Consider the following 15,227-nt stretch of genomic DNA (forward strand, 5'->3'; position numbering starts at 1 on the left):
ACAACAACATGGGAAATTCCATACCGCCCCTTATAGGCGTTACTTGCTATGTAGTGATACTAACTATAGGTAAATCGTGTATAAACGATGAAGATTGATGTGAAACTGCCACCAAACAATGGCTCTACAAGTCGGTAACAAACTACAAGGGTTTTTATAGGAGGTTAATTTTAGTTTTGTTTTTCATAAATCAAAAACTAAAGCAAGCGATTTTCCTCGGTTACCAAGTTACTAAGGGAGGTCGGTCAGGTCAGGTTGGTTATAGGGTCGAAGTCCGTAGTCCGTTGTTTTAACTTAAACGAAAACATTAAAAAAAAAACATGTAAATTAATGAATGTTCTTGAAAACATTTATTGAAATCAATGTTTCCGTTTGCTAAAAATCCGTCGGCTTTCACAGAAGACAAATATATGTTTCGCTAAAAGCCTCGTCAGTGTCTGTAACAGTTCTTGAAAAGGAATAAAACACTAACGTTTTCAGTAATACTGCAATAGTTCATTATCAGTGCAAAGCATTCCTTGCAAAATCAAACGCTAAAAGTATTTTGCACCCAAGTTAATAAATATACAAACAAAAACTTGAATGGTCGTCATCGAATTTATGAATTAACTAAATATTTTTAAGTAATATCTTCCTGTAGCGACGTCCAATTACTGTAAATAGAAATGTATAATTTACGTGTGATTAATTTCAGGTATTTTATCATAAAAAGTTCGCGAAATGTTTTTCTTCGGAAGGTTTGTTTAAATACGAAGTTCACATTTGTAAGCTTATAAATTTAACACTGAGTATTACATTCCTCGCCAAATTGTTTGTTGAAATTGTTTGGACGAAAGCAAAATTCCGGGAGTTTTTGAAGTGTTGTGCATCCGGTCACGTTCGCACTGCTATAAATTTCATGATTCGTAGAACTCAAGGGTCGCCACCTTATGAAAGAGGAACGAAAACTTCATGAGATTGATTAAAAACTAAAGGTGACCGAACACAAGAGGATGTGATTCACATGTTGTTACAAGCTTAGCCCAGAGTACTCGTATATTGTGTACAACATTACAGTATAACTCATTACAACCTAACTTTGTAAGACATGGTCGTCCCATGTGTGCAATGGTGCAGCTATCCAAAATAATATAGCAAATATGGACAAGACTCATTCCTTAATATTACCAGAATATAACCCTCTACTGAGCATTGTCATTACTTCCAGCGACACCAAATTTATTCCGATAGAAAGTCAATAATTTAAAACTTTTAGAAGTTCGGATTGAAGTCGCCTGGTTTTGTAACAAACACTGAAAAATCGATGTTGCCTGCACGGGTAAATATAAATACATAGGAACTTTGTTAGTAGATGCCGGTTTCTAAAGCCATTAAAAAGCCGTCGGGATCTTTTTTTTCTAGATACCAAGACATAGTTGGCAAATTTAACATTTCCAGTCGTATTCTCCATTCCAGATCTTTAGCTTATGTTTATTGTGATTACAATTTCATACTTTACGCAGCAAGGTTGGTTTACGAACCGGCTGTTGACCTGCACATTGAATACAAGCCCTACAACGTGATGGTAGCCTGTAAGCATCAGCAAAGCGAATCGTTACACCAACCTTCGCTCACCAAATCGTGATTGCCACAACTCGAGTCTGCCATCTAGCGGAAATGAACAGTATCGCTGTAAAAATGTTTGCCTCGTTCATTTCGTCTATTTGTTTGCGAACATTTATTACACAAACTTCTATTTGTGGCAGACTGCAGGACGAGTGATACTGGTTTCATCCACAAACTGAAATACACAGTGATGAGATTATTACGGAAGCATTCAAATCCTTACAATCTACTCGATCACCTGCTTTACCTTGTTCGTTTGGCAGATGTATTTCAAAACGACCAGATAAGAAAATAGAATCAATTGACATAATAATAAACCAGGCAAAACAGTTAATGGAACAAAGTCCTGCAATGTAACGTAGGACAGTATGCGAAATTTTTTCGTTTCAAAAACAGCTTGGAGAATAACAGGTTGAACGCAGTTCACAACGTGACAAAATAATCTATTAAATTTGAACTAAACTTCAAAACAACAAATTTCTCCGAAGAAAACATCTTTTAGATAAATGAAAGTTTTCAAAGTGTGTTTGTGTTCGACCGACACAGAGTGGACTTCACGGAGCATTGGTAACAGAAATGACGTCAGCTCAACGACAATAAAAACATCAACCTAGATATGATCCTCAATCCACGCATGTCTCATCCGAAAGTCTCCAACATATCAGTGCTAGGTACTTCCTCGTCGATGACATCTTGGGAGTTGGTGGGTACGTCATCCATGACGTCACCATCGTTGACGGAGGGCGCGTGCAGGTGGTATGTGTTAAGTGACGGACTGTTATGTGGGGTTTCTCCAACTTCCACATTTTGTTGTTTTTTTGTTTGTTTTAACGCGAGCCATTCCTTCTCACGTAGCGACTCGGATTCAAAAACTTTCTGTTAATGTCCCAAAGTTGTTTTTTACAATTTAAACAAACTTTTAAACTATTTTATAGTCTTGAAATACTAGAGTAAATCATAAAGTTCATAAAAAACATTGTGAGATGACCTTTTCATATCAGGGTGTAATTTAACTTGGCCATTACACTTAATCCAATTACTTACATTAATTGCACTTTGATCAAGATCCTCATCATGTCTGACCAAATAAATAAACGTTCCACCTGGAGTTCTGCGTCTGTTGCCCTGGAAAAGTATTTTTGTCTTCATTATTGAAAAAATTATGAATAAACTTCTTGTTTGGATAAAGTATCACCTGCAAAGTCATTAAACCTCCATTCAGTTCCAATGCTGCAGTTTTCTCAAATAAAAACAATGACTTTTCAACTCCCATGGCCGACACAAGAGCTTTAACCAAATCCTTCTTCTTTTCCCATAACCTTAATGAACAAGAATTATTCTTTATTCACAAATCAGTAACAAATAAATAAGAAGGTTCATGCAAAGCAAAAGTTTGCATTTTCCAAGCTGGGGTTCATGGACCTCATAAGATGGTTCCAAGGGTCCAGGTTAATAAAACTGCATTTAGATATTTTGGGTATTTTTTTGCTGTTCTGTAGTTGTGCATTTTCAGTCTTTTAAGTTTGGTTTCTAATCTTTTTTGTCCGCTATGCTACACCCAGACATATGCAACCTGGTTTGTAAGTTTTAACTGTAGGGTCTGTAGACTTAACTTTTATGTTGGAACATGACTATAAAATAGTTGGGAACCACTTAGTTTTACTCCAAAAGATTTTGATATGAAGTTGCCAGGAAAAACAAGGAAGCATTTACCTAAACGCCAGTTCTTCAGCGACTTTCTCCTCTGAATCTTCAACAGAAAGTTCATACTTTCTGTTAAGAGTGACCTTTTGTCCTGGCTGATATTTTGGAACCTGACCAGGTTTCCTCTTCTTTGGTCGTTTTCGTTTAAGGTTTTGCTTCTCTGATTTTTGCGAGTTGGAAGCATTGTTTTGTGGATTGTTTAAATGTTGTCTTTTTATGAGATAATCTTCCATTTCTTGCTCAATTGTCTGTTCTCCGTCTTCTGACTAAAAAAAACTAACGTTAGAATTTGTAAAATTTGATGGCACCACAAATATGGCCACATATTAGCATTAAAAAAAAAATTAAAAAATCTTTTGTCCACCTTAATAACAAACCAACCTCATCATGTTCATCATCAGAGGAGCTCCAGGAAGGTTTGGCATCTTTTCGATCTTTGTATGCGAGTTGCAAAGAAAAGGATTCAGGGCCCCTGTAAGTAGTTTTCTTCAAAGTAGTCATAAAAAATGATCATAAACTCAAGTCTTTTTATTATGGAAATAAAATTGGCGAAACATGGACAATGCAATGTTACCTTGACATAAAGTTCTTCATTCCAACCGTTCCTAATGTGCTGGAAATATCGTTAGATGACTGATCGGCGATCACAGACCCCCAAATGTTTTTTGCCTGCCGAAGTTTAGGTTGGCCTGCTTTAATGGCAGCAGATTGTTCAAAAACGGTCGATTGATGGTTTTGTCGGATGAAACCATTGTCTGACACCTTCATTCTCTTTCCAAAACATTCATCACTTGAATCATCGCTGAGTTGGCCTTCCTCCTCAGACGAGGATTCATGCCTTTTACCATGAGCTGCCCGGTATGATGCATCGGTTGTAGACATTCTACTGGGTAACCTGTACTATCAACATGCCTATACTACCATTGTGTGCAACCTTGTGTTTTGATTGCATCCAAGGTTCATGGTTTCATTCTGCATAATGTAAGAGAAAATGAAATAAATAATGAAATATTATGTAAGTGCATTGTAACATATGATGTAAGTGCATTGTGACATGTATAAATAAAAACCATAAAACTACACAATTATATGAACACAAACAACCACATGAAAATATAAAAAACATAAAAACTGGATTAAAACAAACACAGCATGATTACTGACATGACTGCATTCAACAATTTATGCTTGGTTTGTTTGCGTTTTGATTTTTTTTTCTATTTCTTCTATCAACTGGCTGGGGGTTCGAAAGAACCAAGAGTTTTTCTTGTATTTTCGGGATGTAACCTTTGAGGCAGGAAAAAGCACATGGAGATGCAGGTGTTCTTCACTGATGAATGGAGGATAATGAAACCCGAATCTTCCTTCAACCTCAACATTATTAGCATCACATAATCCACGTTCTATCAGGAATTGTTTTCCAAACTGGAACATATTTTTGATAAGATCAATGTGTTCTTGAGTACTTAAAGCTTTTGGATTTTTCACATGCCAGCATGGAATCACAAGGTAGTGATGGACAACAGTTGGCCTGTGATCTCTAAAAACTGCAAGATCTTCATTGTGCAGTAGCACTGAAGACAACTCCGATGTCCTTGCCTTCTCTTCAGTAGTATGGATTGGAGCCAATGATTTGATAATGTCACAAAATGTACACTTGCGTTCAAGCAGTTTCACAGTGTCAGACATAATATAGTAAATTGCAATGATTCACTTAGCCTACATCTGAAATTATACAACAATGCACTTAAAACAAATGTTTGTGAGGATAGGTTAAAAATATAATATGAACGTTATTAATAGGTTAAAAATAAACAATAGCACAAATGCCACCCAATAACACTGGTACAGTTACAAAAAATAGGAGTATAAAAAAATACTATTTGTTTAATTTTTCAATAAGCACTTCTGGTGACAAAAAGTACCATGTATCTTTTTTAAACAAATGAGAGTTAATGAAACTTAATTGTGAACATGGACTAATCATGTGCATATGAAGATGTTCAACACTGATAAATGGGGGCACGTGAAACCCATAGCGGGCGTCATTTACTGCATCCGGGGCTGTTTCGGCAAGAAAGGTTGAGCCAAACGCGTACATTTCCTTTATAAGTTCTGCATGATCTTTTCCGTTGAGAGTTTTTGGGTTCGTGATGTGTTTTCGTGGAACCACGAGATAGTGGTGAGCAGAAGCTGGTCGAATGTCGCTAAAAACGACGTAATTCTCATCCCATTTCAGGATTTTCGGGTCTTTGCATCCTTCTGTGTTTTCAATGCTTCGAATTACTTCACAAAAAACACAGGCTTTGACTTCTGAAGACCACCAGCTCCCCATGGAGCATTTATTGTATTAAAGATTTACTTGGGCGCAGTAATAACACCAACTAGATTTTATAAAAAAAATTCACATTATTTCCCTGCCAAGAAAAAAATACTAACTTTCATGCATGACTGGCTACAAGTTAAATGACATAAACGTATTTATCCGGACTAATCATTTCGTGTACGCAGCGTGGAAGATAATGTTATCTTTGCTAAAATAAATTTTAAACGCCCAAATTTTTCAAAAAAACATATAGATGAGTTCTAACGAAGTAATAATACCATATTTCGCTAATATACATGCAGCAATTATGTACAATTCTCGCAGGGACAACGCAACACATTAGTTTGTGGCCTACCCCAAGGGAGAAGTGGCTGCAGCGTCATCAACTCAACTTAAAATAAACCGTTGATGTTGTTTAGGAGAAAAAAATTGTTTTCCAGTGATTGTGCGATGAACAACACATATGTATCATGAAAAGTGGGGCATTAAAATATTCATGTTAAAATATACGCCTTTGTTTTACGCCTTTAAATACGTCACATAAATCAACTATATGCCGCTGACATATAAGTGAACAAGGTAGCAACCAAGGATACATGCTATTGTGACAGCACAATCACCCTTGTCGGGGTGGTCAGACGGAATAATACTAAATCCTTTGTATATTATTTCACTTTGGTTTTCATGTTTGGTTGCGATCACGTTTCGCGTCCGCGCTCATTCTTTTCTTTCACCTAACAATTACAACAAAACCTTTTCAAACAGGTGCTTTGTAAGGTTGTATTGCGCCAGCAACATGTTGGTGGTGTAATTGCCAGACCAAGGCAACACCGACAAATCCATGTGGACTTGATAGTAAAAGTATGCGCAGAAAAGAATTATTTTAACACGATTTGTTCGTTCATGTACAGATATGATGTTGTTTCACTTAAAATACCACTCAAAAATGAGATAAAACAAGGATTGAATGTAAGCTTGTTGCGAACAGAATGGATGTGAGCCAGGAAGAAGAACGTCTTGTTGAAAAACTAAAAGAAATATGTGATTCTGAAGGGAGGAAAAAAGATGACGAGGCAGCTCGTGAGGCAGCTTATATTTTTCACGACTTGGGAAAAATTTATGAAGAAAAAAGTCCGGACAAAATTGCGTTAATCCAGAGCGCAACTTTGTACAACGCAGCGTTGGTTCGAGTCCCAAACGAACCAAAATTTCTACGCAGTTTAAAGCAATTGTGCGGTCATGTTTTGAATCTAGCGCATGGTAAAGAAGAAGACCTGGTAGAGTTAAGCAAAACGTTTAAAGAAGAGTTTGTAAAATTAAGAGAACGTGTCGGTTTGCAATTGGACGAGATTGAAGTGTTATCGAGAGAGTTAAGTCGAGAAGAAAAGTTGTCGCGCATTGATGTTATGCAACGAATACAGAATGAAATAACTGAAAAGTACAAGAACATAATAGAACGTATTGTTAACCGTTGCTTAAAACTTCTTGGTACACGTCCGTGTCGTTTCGCATTGGCGGCCATGGGTTCACTTGCCAAAGGAGAAGTTACACCTTATTCAGACATAGAGTGTTTCATTCTTTTAGAAGATCAAAGCAAAGAATTTCTTGAACAGCGGACCGAGTACTTTCGATGGTTTGCCGTCATTTTTCAGGTAGTTTTGATTAACTTTGGGGAAACTCTTTTACCATACGTTTGCATACCGACTCTAAACAACACATATACATCCGACCCTGAAACGAGAAAAAAGTACAACTGGTTCTACGATGTTTATACACCTTCGGGTGTCTCGTTTGATGGCATGGCCCCGTTTGCATGCAAAACGCCTCTTGGGCGTCAACATGCAACACCACTGAAACCTTGGAAAACAGAGTTAATAAAACCTGTTAGTGAAATGCTTAAATACCTGGAGACGGAGGTAGACTGGAAGAATGGTTATCACCTGGCCGAAATGCTCACTCAAACTTGCTATTGTTGTGGCAATAAGGAAGTTTATGACATGTTTCAGACGAAAAGGTTAGAGACAGGCAACATTGACATGTGGACAGTCATATTGGAGTTGTTCAAACACCTAAAATCTTTGACATTCGTCAATTATCATGTTGATCATGCGTCTGTTGATGTTAAAACGATTTCGTACAAAACGCTTATGAACCCCTTGTACCTATTGGCTTGGTTTCACGGAATCTACTTTGCCGAAAGTTACAACGTGGTTGACGAACTTGTTAAAAGAAAATTTTTGCAACCACCCGATGCAGAACAAATTAAATTTGCCATTGCCGTTTCTCGAGAACTTCGTCTTAAAGTTTACAACGATCGTCAAGCTCAAGTTGATGATTATAACATGAAAGAAAAATTAATCTGCGGAAGACAGAATAAAATTTTCAGAAAACCTATCACACTTGTTGGCACGGACAACCTGGCATCATGTTTGGCAACTGCACTTTCATTGTCATATTCAGTCTATGAACAACCTGAGATTAAACCTGTTAGTCTCGAAACCTATAGATTATATTTAATGTTTTCATTCACAACTATGGCAAGCGAATCAGAAGCCTTAACCTTTCTAGAGAAACATGAGTACATCGATAAGAATGGAGAATTATTGTCTTCTGGTGACTCTGAAACCGACATCTTTTTATGCCAAGCAGCACTTCGTTTTATGCCCGAAAGAGCAGCAAGCTTTTTTGAAGAAAATCTTGATGAATCTACTGGAAAGTCCGAATCGGGCGCTGATCTAAATACGAATCAACCAAATAAACCCGACTTAACATGGGAAGATTTGTTGACAAATTATTCAAAAAAGTTGGAGCGCTACTGTATAAAAACAAAGATAAAAGTCAACATTGAGATTTGTTTAGAAATGCCTTTTGAGGCATCTGAAGGCGTTCCGTCTCTTTTGTTCCTTGATAAATATTCTAAAGTTAAAAGTTTCAAAATACCTACAGCTTTCATGGAGAAAACTAGCTCAGTACCAAAATTGTCGTGTAGCTGGTCTGAAGATTTCTGTAAATTTTTGGAGCAAGTTATTCCACGTCGTGAAAAGATGAAGTTTCAACCCTGGAAGGATTCTACGTGGGTAAAAGAGAAACTTTACATTTTATTCCTTTATCTGGAACTTGGTAAAACGACCAAGTGCATTAAAGTAGGTCTCCAGTTGTCCAAACACAAAGAGGCTATAAATAACTATGCGGAATTACAAAGAATCGCCATGGGAGTTCCAAATCAGCACGGAAATGATAATTTCATCAAATGGACTTTCAGTAATGGAATATTTACATTTTTTTCCGGAATCTTGCTTTTGTTCGCGATGAATGGGAAACACTCCTTGAGTATTTTGTACGAAGCAATGATTCAACTGCAGCTGGAACCGTTATTTTCCACGTGCAGAAAAATGGTCAAGAATCTAATTTATTGTTGTCTGGAGATAATGTTTTGCAAGGATTGCCCTAATAATTTTTTGGACAAATACGGAGAAGTTTATGAAAATGACCCCCAATTCACAGAGAAAGAAGGCTTCCTAATGTGGTTGATATTTTGTTTGTTCGTAAGGAACAACATAAACAAAAAATGTCAAATAAAATCAAACATCAAAGAAAGTATATCACGGAAGAAAGTACTCGGGCTTATCGAGGAACTTCAACAAAAACTTCAAACGATTACAGAAAATGGAAATTATACTGGTTTGGAAGACGACTTGATTACTCTCGCTGAGATGTACGGCAAGCTGCATGCCATTTTATATCACATAAAGTCAGAAAACTACAAAGAGGGAAGAAAAAGGTTGGCGATATTTTCCAATTACGCACACAAGAAATGTTTCCATAGTCTAAGACATAATATCGAAAAGTTAGACGAAGAATTGGAAGCAATTGATATATGATCACAAACTTTTCCAGTTTCACCATTGACCGCGCATTGTTAATTGCATTTCGTAACAACTTGTACATATAATATGTTTTTGAGACTTCTCTTTTAACGCTTGTGTTAGTTGTAAATATACGAATCCTTTTCTTTTTTCCTAAACAAGTCGATGCGAGTCGGAACAATAACAGTTGGAACATAAACGTGGAGATCGGGTTTCAGGCGAGTTGGAGAAGTCACAATCGGTCGCACTAAGTTGCCGCCAAACCGCGAATCGACAAAACAATCAATTCATCCGCACAAAACCCGACTCACAGAACGTTTCTCTTAATCTACTTGCTGTGGCAAGGAATGTTCCGCAAAATATTTATGAGTAGGAGTGATAGCGACGAGGTTGGTTGCTTCACATTTCTCAACCTGCACAGGAAATGGTTGCGAAAGTCTCCCAATGTGCAACGGAAAATGGTTACCATGGTATGCAGTCAATAAAGAAGCGAATTAAGAGGGCGCAATAACCACGCAACGCAAGATGTGACATATCATGCGAAGTTATATGCATGAGAATAACATAAATTTTTGAAACTTTTTGCTTTGATATGTTAAATTACCACTTATGCCAGAGGAACTTATGGCTCGCGAGTCACATGTGGCTCTTTTGATAACGTAACAATCGTGTTAAGAAATGCCAGGCGTTATTTCGGTTGCTTGAACTTGTTTGCCAAGATATTACTGTAAATCGATTTGCTTATTAGTACATTTACCGTTGTCTAAAATTGTTGCTTTTGCTTAAAAATGCCCACGTTAATTGCATTGAGTGTTGAAAATATTATATGGCTCTCACAGAAATACAATTAAAAATATGTTAGCTTTCATGACTCCTTTAGCCAATGAGGTTCCCGACCCCTTATATGTGCGGTCCCACTAACGTACGTGTGCAGGACAAGTAGTTTCAACTAAAAGCTGTTTGAGAAACTACTTCCGAATGCCGCACTCCAACCTCATGGATTGCCGCACGACCTGATAATAACTGAGTTAGTTTTTCAGCGCTTTAATGAAAATCCTGAGTACACGAGGGTGTGAGATGGTTAAAATTTACGACCCCCACATCGACACATGTCCGGTTGCTCTCCCAGGAACGCGCGAGTTGAATCCCGCGGGGTCCAATACAACAGTTAATGACGTCGCATTAATAATTCGTGCGCGTAACATCGCGCGAAGTGAAGGAGGAGGTGCGGAGATCGATGTGGAGGATGAATAGAGCAATCAATATGGCACGAGAGACATAAACGAGCTTTCCACACTCTATAAAAGACTCAGGACACTTGTTCGTCGCGATGCCTCGCCCCGTTCTACGCTCGGGACTCGATCGTTCACTGCTGATGTTGGCAGGAGAAGCAAAGGTGATGAATTATTAGCGGTGGATCGGTTGGACTTTCGCGGGAAGAGATCGATTATTGCGATAAGGCGTTGATGATCGGGAGCGACATTACTTCGCTAATTTTCCGCCTATAAAAGAGTGCGCTTATCGTCCCCAGTTTGTTTAACGTCTTTCGGTGTGACTCAGTTCACGTATCGAAGGATCAGGTCCAGGTTTATGCGAATAGTGAAGCAGAAAATGCATCAATAGGTCAGGGTTTCCAAGGATACGACTTTTTATTACGAATAGTTGGAGCCTTGCCTCATGGCGATGCTGAATCCCAAATAATTGCACATATTTTGAGAAAACGACAACTTTGTTGTTTGTTTTCGTCGCTTTCAGACGTTGTGTTTGCGTTTATTAAAAAAAAACTACCTTAACCGTCGATTTCCCGTTTTTTCAGAATTTTGTTGTTTGAAATTTCGTGCGCGGAACTGAAAACTTTCACAAGAAAATGTCTTTTCAAGCTGTCCTTGTTATGGTTTTGTTTATGGCAACCACTCTTGTCCTTGGAGATACACAGAATGAAGGTAAAATAATATTAAATGGCTTTTAAAATGTACATGGATTTAACTAAGACTGCTCTTCTGGTACAAATTAACGCAATAATTGTGGTATGTCTGACAGCATACGTAGCACAGTAGTAGAGGAAGTCGTTCTTTGTCAGGTTTTTGCCGCAGCGTTAACTTTTTAAACTATTGACTTGTACTGAGTGTGACGCGAACTTTGTCCTTGGTTCGTTGCGTTTCGATTCCTCTCCGCCCTAATTAGTTGTATCACGTAGTCAAGCAAGGTAATCGATTATGAAACGCGCAGATTGACATTTAGAAATTTAAATTGTCTTCACCAATCCAGCAATTCTATAACGTTATATAACTTTATTTATTTTCAGCACTTTTCGGCGAGGAACCCGATTTTGCGGTAAGAAGTTGCGAACATTTTTGCGGATTCCAGCACGCGTGTTTAACTATTTGTGGTCATTTGAAATTTTTCATATTGCAAATTTTCTTTTCTGTCACGAGATTTTTCAATGCGAGTAACAATTATCTTACAGCGTTGTTGCTGTCGTGTTAATGCAGAGACTGCTTAAGAATAAATTGCCTAAAAGCCGGCACCTCCCACTTGTGCGATGCATTCCAGTGGATGGGTCGAACCACTCGAAAACATTTCAATTCTGTAACAGCTTTCAATCAAACACTTTGGTTTCATTGTGGGCAAAAATAACACCTTTTTAATGGGCGGTGTAAGGCTCCGTTACGATAAGGGTGAAGATTACACTGAATAATGGCCCTTGAGACAAGTGTCACATTTTTAAGCATTATTGCAGAGCGACCAAGTCGGCCAACAATTTCTTGAGACGGATGGATTTTATCCCGAGCTTCTGGCGCTACTTGAAGAGAAAGAACCCGATTATGACGTCGTGGAACAGAGGGCGGCGAGATACGGAAACTCATTTATCCTCAAAAGGGAACTCGAAAACGTAAAGCTTTATTAACACATGCGCAATTCAATCGGAATTACACATTATACAAAACACAAAACGTACTGACATGTTTACCCGCGAGGAAATTTAATGGATATAGATCACGCATAAAGGCCTTACTATTAGGGTTTATTTGGTCTTTATTTACATGGCATTGGTCACTCTTTTCATCGGTCATTTAACGATCCACTGAATCGCAGCAAGTTTCGTTAAGATTTTTGAATTACTTTAATTAAGGCTGTATCTCTCTGCTAGTGCCGGGAAATTAACCCTGGTAACTCTTGACGTAGTTGATCAGCAGCATTGAGGAAGATGCAACTTCTCCTAATGAGCCCCGGGAGGAGGGGGAGATTGACGAGGAAACCGCGGAGGTGGACAAGAGAGGGATGATGATGATGCCTTCAATCGTGAAGAGATTCGGAGGACCTTCCATCCTAAAACGATTCAATGTTCCTTCAGTGATCAAAAGATATTCGAACCCGACCATCATCCGACGTCTCAAAGTTCCATCCATCATTAAGAGATCTCCCTCACACAGGAATAAGAAGATGATTATGCCAGCTGTTATCAAGAAAAGCTTCGGATTCAACCCAGCCATTATCAAGCGTTATGCGGACGATACAAACAACCACGATGACGTAAGCAGTTTAATTTTGCAGATATATTTTTCTGTGTTAAGGAAATAGTTCGCATTTGATTTATGCCAATGAACCAATTTTATTTGTGTGTGTTGTCGTATGGTATTGAAACGCATCCTATATATATAAAAACGATGAAATAAGAGTCGTGTTTTTTGTGCTTCGTTTCAACGCAACGCGGTGAGTTTTCAAACTCCATATCCTAATTTCAGGTGGAAGGAACACAAGATGAAGGAGTTAAAGAGAAGGTGGACGGTTATTACTCCGTTCAGTAAACCAAAATGATCGCAACGTTTTTGCTATTTGTACAAAGTGTTTAACTATCGACCAAGAATGTTACACCAAAATAAAGACCACGTTTTTTGTGCATTTCCGTCTTTTGCATGGCAACAAACAAACAAGTGATGGAGCTAATGGCCCAGCTGGTGATTTGAGGTAGTTAGTCAGACAAGCAGGGTTTTAGATGTAACAAGCCAACGGTGAAAAACTTAACAAGGCCACAAGTCCTAATCTTGGTACAAGGCCTTTAGCAATCAATAATCCAATTGGATTGGCTAAGACTTCTATAATGACAAGTCTGTAATATAAGCGGCATACAAATGCATATTTTACTATGCGTGGTTGCATAAGATTCTCAAGTTATGTGTTTGGAAGGTTGATAAATTGTGTATTGAAATTTGTATGAACGAATTGTTCAAATTTGAATGTTAGTTACCTTGGACCGAGTCCAAAAACTGTAAATGGCTGCGGGTCCACCATCATTCAAATTTTAAGGCTCAGGATTTAAGATGATTGGAAGATAGTTTTGCAGTTTCAAATATGCGGACAATTACGCATCAAGCATTTTAGTTTATTCCATGGGAGACATTTCATTTCAAATTACAACAAAATTGTTAAATCAAAAGTGTTAGGGACTAACATTTGCTGCCATTAGTTTGAAATTCCTCTCTTGCTAAGACATAAGAATGACCAACAAATTCAATAAACGTACCATACTAGGCCTTGGTTAACGGCTAGTTTATGTATTCGTTCAAATATATGAACCCCTACCCGTAAATTCGGCGGAAATGTGGTAACTTCCTGGTCCCTTAAACCAAAGCAAGCATCGCGGCACAATATTTGTCCAGAACAAATTCACAAGGCACGGTTACTTTGTACAAGTCGTAGGTACGATGATAAGCAAAAAACATGATTATGCTGTTGAGATCATGGTTTGTTAAATTTGCAATTTTTCATTTATACCTAACTTAGGCCACTTTTATCAAGAAACAGTGGGATTTCATGGAAGCAATTGGATTAGTTGGGAAATGTGATGGCTTTGGCCAAAGGTTATTATATTTTAACCTTTGTTGCTGCAGGAAGGAACAAGTCGGATCCATTTGACGTTTTCTATGACGTCCGAAGATCGGCATTGACGTCACAAACTTACTTGTATTGAACATAGTGAGGTGACCTCTGGGGATGTCACCACTCCAATCTAATTTTCGCCGGCAACCTACTTAATGCTTGTATGCATGGAAATGGGAATTAATATTTAATGTGATGATGTTCAATTCATGTTAATCCAAACTTGTGGGTGCCACAAAACTGTTGGGATTTTGATGAGAACAAATTATTGTGATATTTATAGTTATAATACTAATGTAAATTGCATGATTTCTCTACAAATGATATTTCAATTACAGTCATGGTTTGTGCGTTGTTTAGTATGGAAAGATCAGTATAGAGAAATCAATTTAAATCTTGTAAATTCCATAATAACTTTATTGAAAGAGTTGTTTGAACTTCTCTGTGCTGGCGTTAATCTGTTTTCGGAATTTCACGACAGCAGTTTATAAATTCGTTTATAAAAGCTGAACCCGCAACGCTGGCTTAAAATAATCTTCCAGGAGCCGAGAATAGAAATCACCTACGTTTCTGGTTCATCATAAGGAGAGGGGATTCGGCGCAAAAAGGTTTTGAAAGAATTTTACCGCCGAGCGGTTTCCAAATAGAAGATATTTCGCGTGCCCATGAATTAATAAAGACGTCAATTTAATGACCGAAAATTATGTCAATTAAATGATAGTTTCCTCATAAATATGCATAGGCAGCCGATCTTTTCAAATGCCAATATAATCCACAAATTGCTCAGAGGTGTTGAAAACTGTGGTGGTCATTACATCATTGTGGTAAACCTAATTTTTCTGACT

At 37.8% G+C, this 15,227-nt stretch overlaps 4 protein-coding genes and 1 pseudogene across 4 annotated transcripts; 2 read left to right on the forward strand and 3 right to left on the reverse strand.

Moving 5' to 3' along the window:
• Nucleotides 1-1,689: 1,689 nt before the first annotated feature.
• Nucleotides 1,690-4,483, reverse strand: LOC145898965 (phosphorylated adapter RNA export protein-like). The gene is made up of 6 exons (XM_082987663.1): nt 3,884-4,483; nt 3,691-3,781; nt 3,319-3,575; nt 2,801-2,924; nt 2,650-2,730; nt 1,690-2,481 (listed from the first exon to the last, which is right to left on the reverse strand). The coding sequence occupies exons 1-6, from the start codon at nt 4,189-4,191 to the stop codon at nt 2,245-2,247; spliced, it is 1,098 nt and encodes a 365-aa protein (XP_082843789.1). The 5' UTR covers nt 4,192-4,483; the 3' UTR covers nt 1,690-2,244.
• Nucleotides 4,484-4,491: 8 nt separating this feature from the next.
• Nucleotides 4,492-4,998, reverse strand: LOC145898322 (adenosine 5'-monophosphoramidase HINT3 pseudogene; annotated as a pseudogene).
• A 190-nt stretch (nt 4,999-5,188) lies between these two features.
• Nucleotides 5,189-5,644, reverse strand: LOC145898323 (adenosine 5'-monophosphoramidase HINT3-like). The gene has a single exon (XM_082986752.1). It carries the CDS (start codon nt 5,642-5,644, stop codon nt 5,189-5,191), a length of 456 nt encoding a protein of 151 aa, XP_082842878.1.
• Nucleotides 5,645-6,513: 869 nt separating this feature from the next.
• On the forward strand, nt 6,514-10,345 carry LOC145898955 (uncharacterized). Its single transcript, XM_082987647.1, has one exon. It carries the CDS (start codon nt 6,625-6,627, stop codon nt 9,514-9,516), a length of 2,892 nt encoding a protein of 963 aa, XP_082843773.1. The 5' UTR covers nt 6,514-6,624; the 3' UTR covers nt 9,517-10,345.
• A 971-nt stretch (nt 10,346-11,316) lies between these two features.
• Nucleotides 11,317-13,381, forward strand: LOC145898324 (uncharacterized). The gene is made up of 5 exons (XM_082986753.1): nt 11,317-11,444; nt 11,807-11,835; nt 12,242-12,394; nt 12,688-13,035; nt 13,248-13,381. The coding sequence occupies exons 1-5, from the start codon at nt 11,369-11,371 to the stop codon at nt 13,308-13,310; spliced, it is 669 nt and encodes a 222-aa protein (XP_082842879.1). The 5' UTR covers nt 11,317-11,368; the 3' UTR covers nt 13,311-13,381.
• The last annotated feature ends 1,846 nt before the right edge of the window (nt 13,382-15,227 follow it).

Source organism: Ascidia mentula, chromosome 4 (genome assembly GCF_947561715.1).
Source record: "Ascidia mentula chromosome 4, kaAscMent1.1, whole genome shotgun sequence".
NCBI classification, from domain to species: domain Eukaryota; kingdom Metazoa; phylum Chordata; class Ascidiacea; order Phlebobranchia; family Ascidiidae; genus Ascidia; species Ascidia mentula.

Coding starts and splice junctions, on each gene's coding strand:
- LOC145898965 (XM_082987663.1), bottom strand. CDS start 4,191: ATGTCTACAACCGATGCATCATACCGGGCAGCTCATGGTAAAAGGCAT. Junction 3,782..3,883: donor ATGAAGAACTTTATGTCAAG/GTAACATTGCAT, acceptor AACTACTTACAG/GGGCCCTGAATCCTTTTCTT. Junction 3,576..3,690: donor CTGATGATGAACATGATGAG/GTTGGTTTGTTA, acceptor AGTTTTTTTTAG/TCAGAAGACGGAGAACAGAC.
- LOC145898323 (XM_082986752.1), bottom strand. CDS start 5,644: ATGGGGAGCTGGTGGTCTTCAGAAGTCAAAGCCTGTGTTTTTTGTGAA.
- LOC145898955 (XM_082987647.1), top strand. CDS start 6,625: ATGGATGTGAGCCAGGAAGAAGAACGTCTTGTTGAAAAACTAAAAGAA.
- LOC145898324 (XM_082986753.1), top strand. CDS start 11,369: ATGTCTTTTCAAGCTGTCCTTGTTATGGTTTTGTTTATGGCAACCACT. Junction 11,445..11,806: donor TGGAGATACACAGAATGAAG/GTAAAATAATAT, acceptor ATTTATTTTCAG/CACTTTTCGGCGAGGAACCC. Junction 11,836..12,241: donor GCGAGGAACCCGATTTTGCG/GTAAGAAGTTGC, acceptor GCATTATTGCAG/AGCGACCAAGTCGGCCAACA.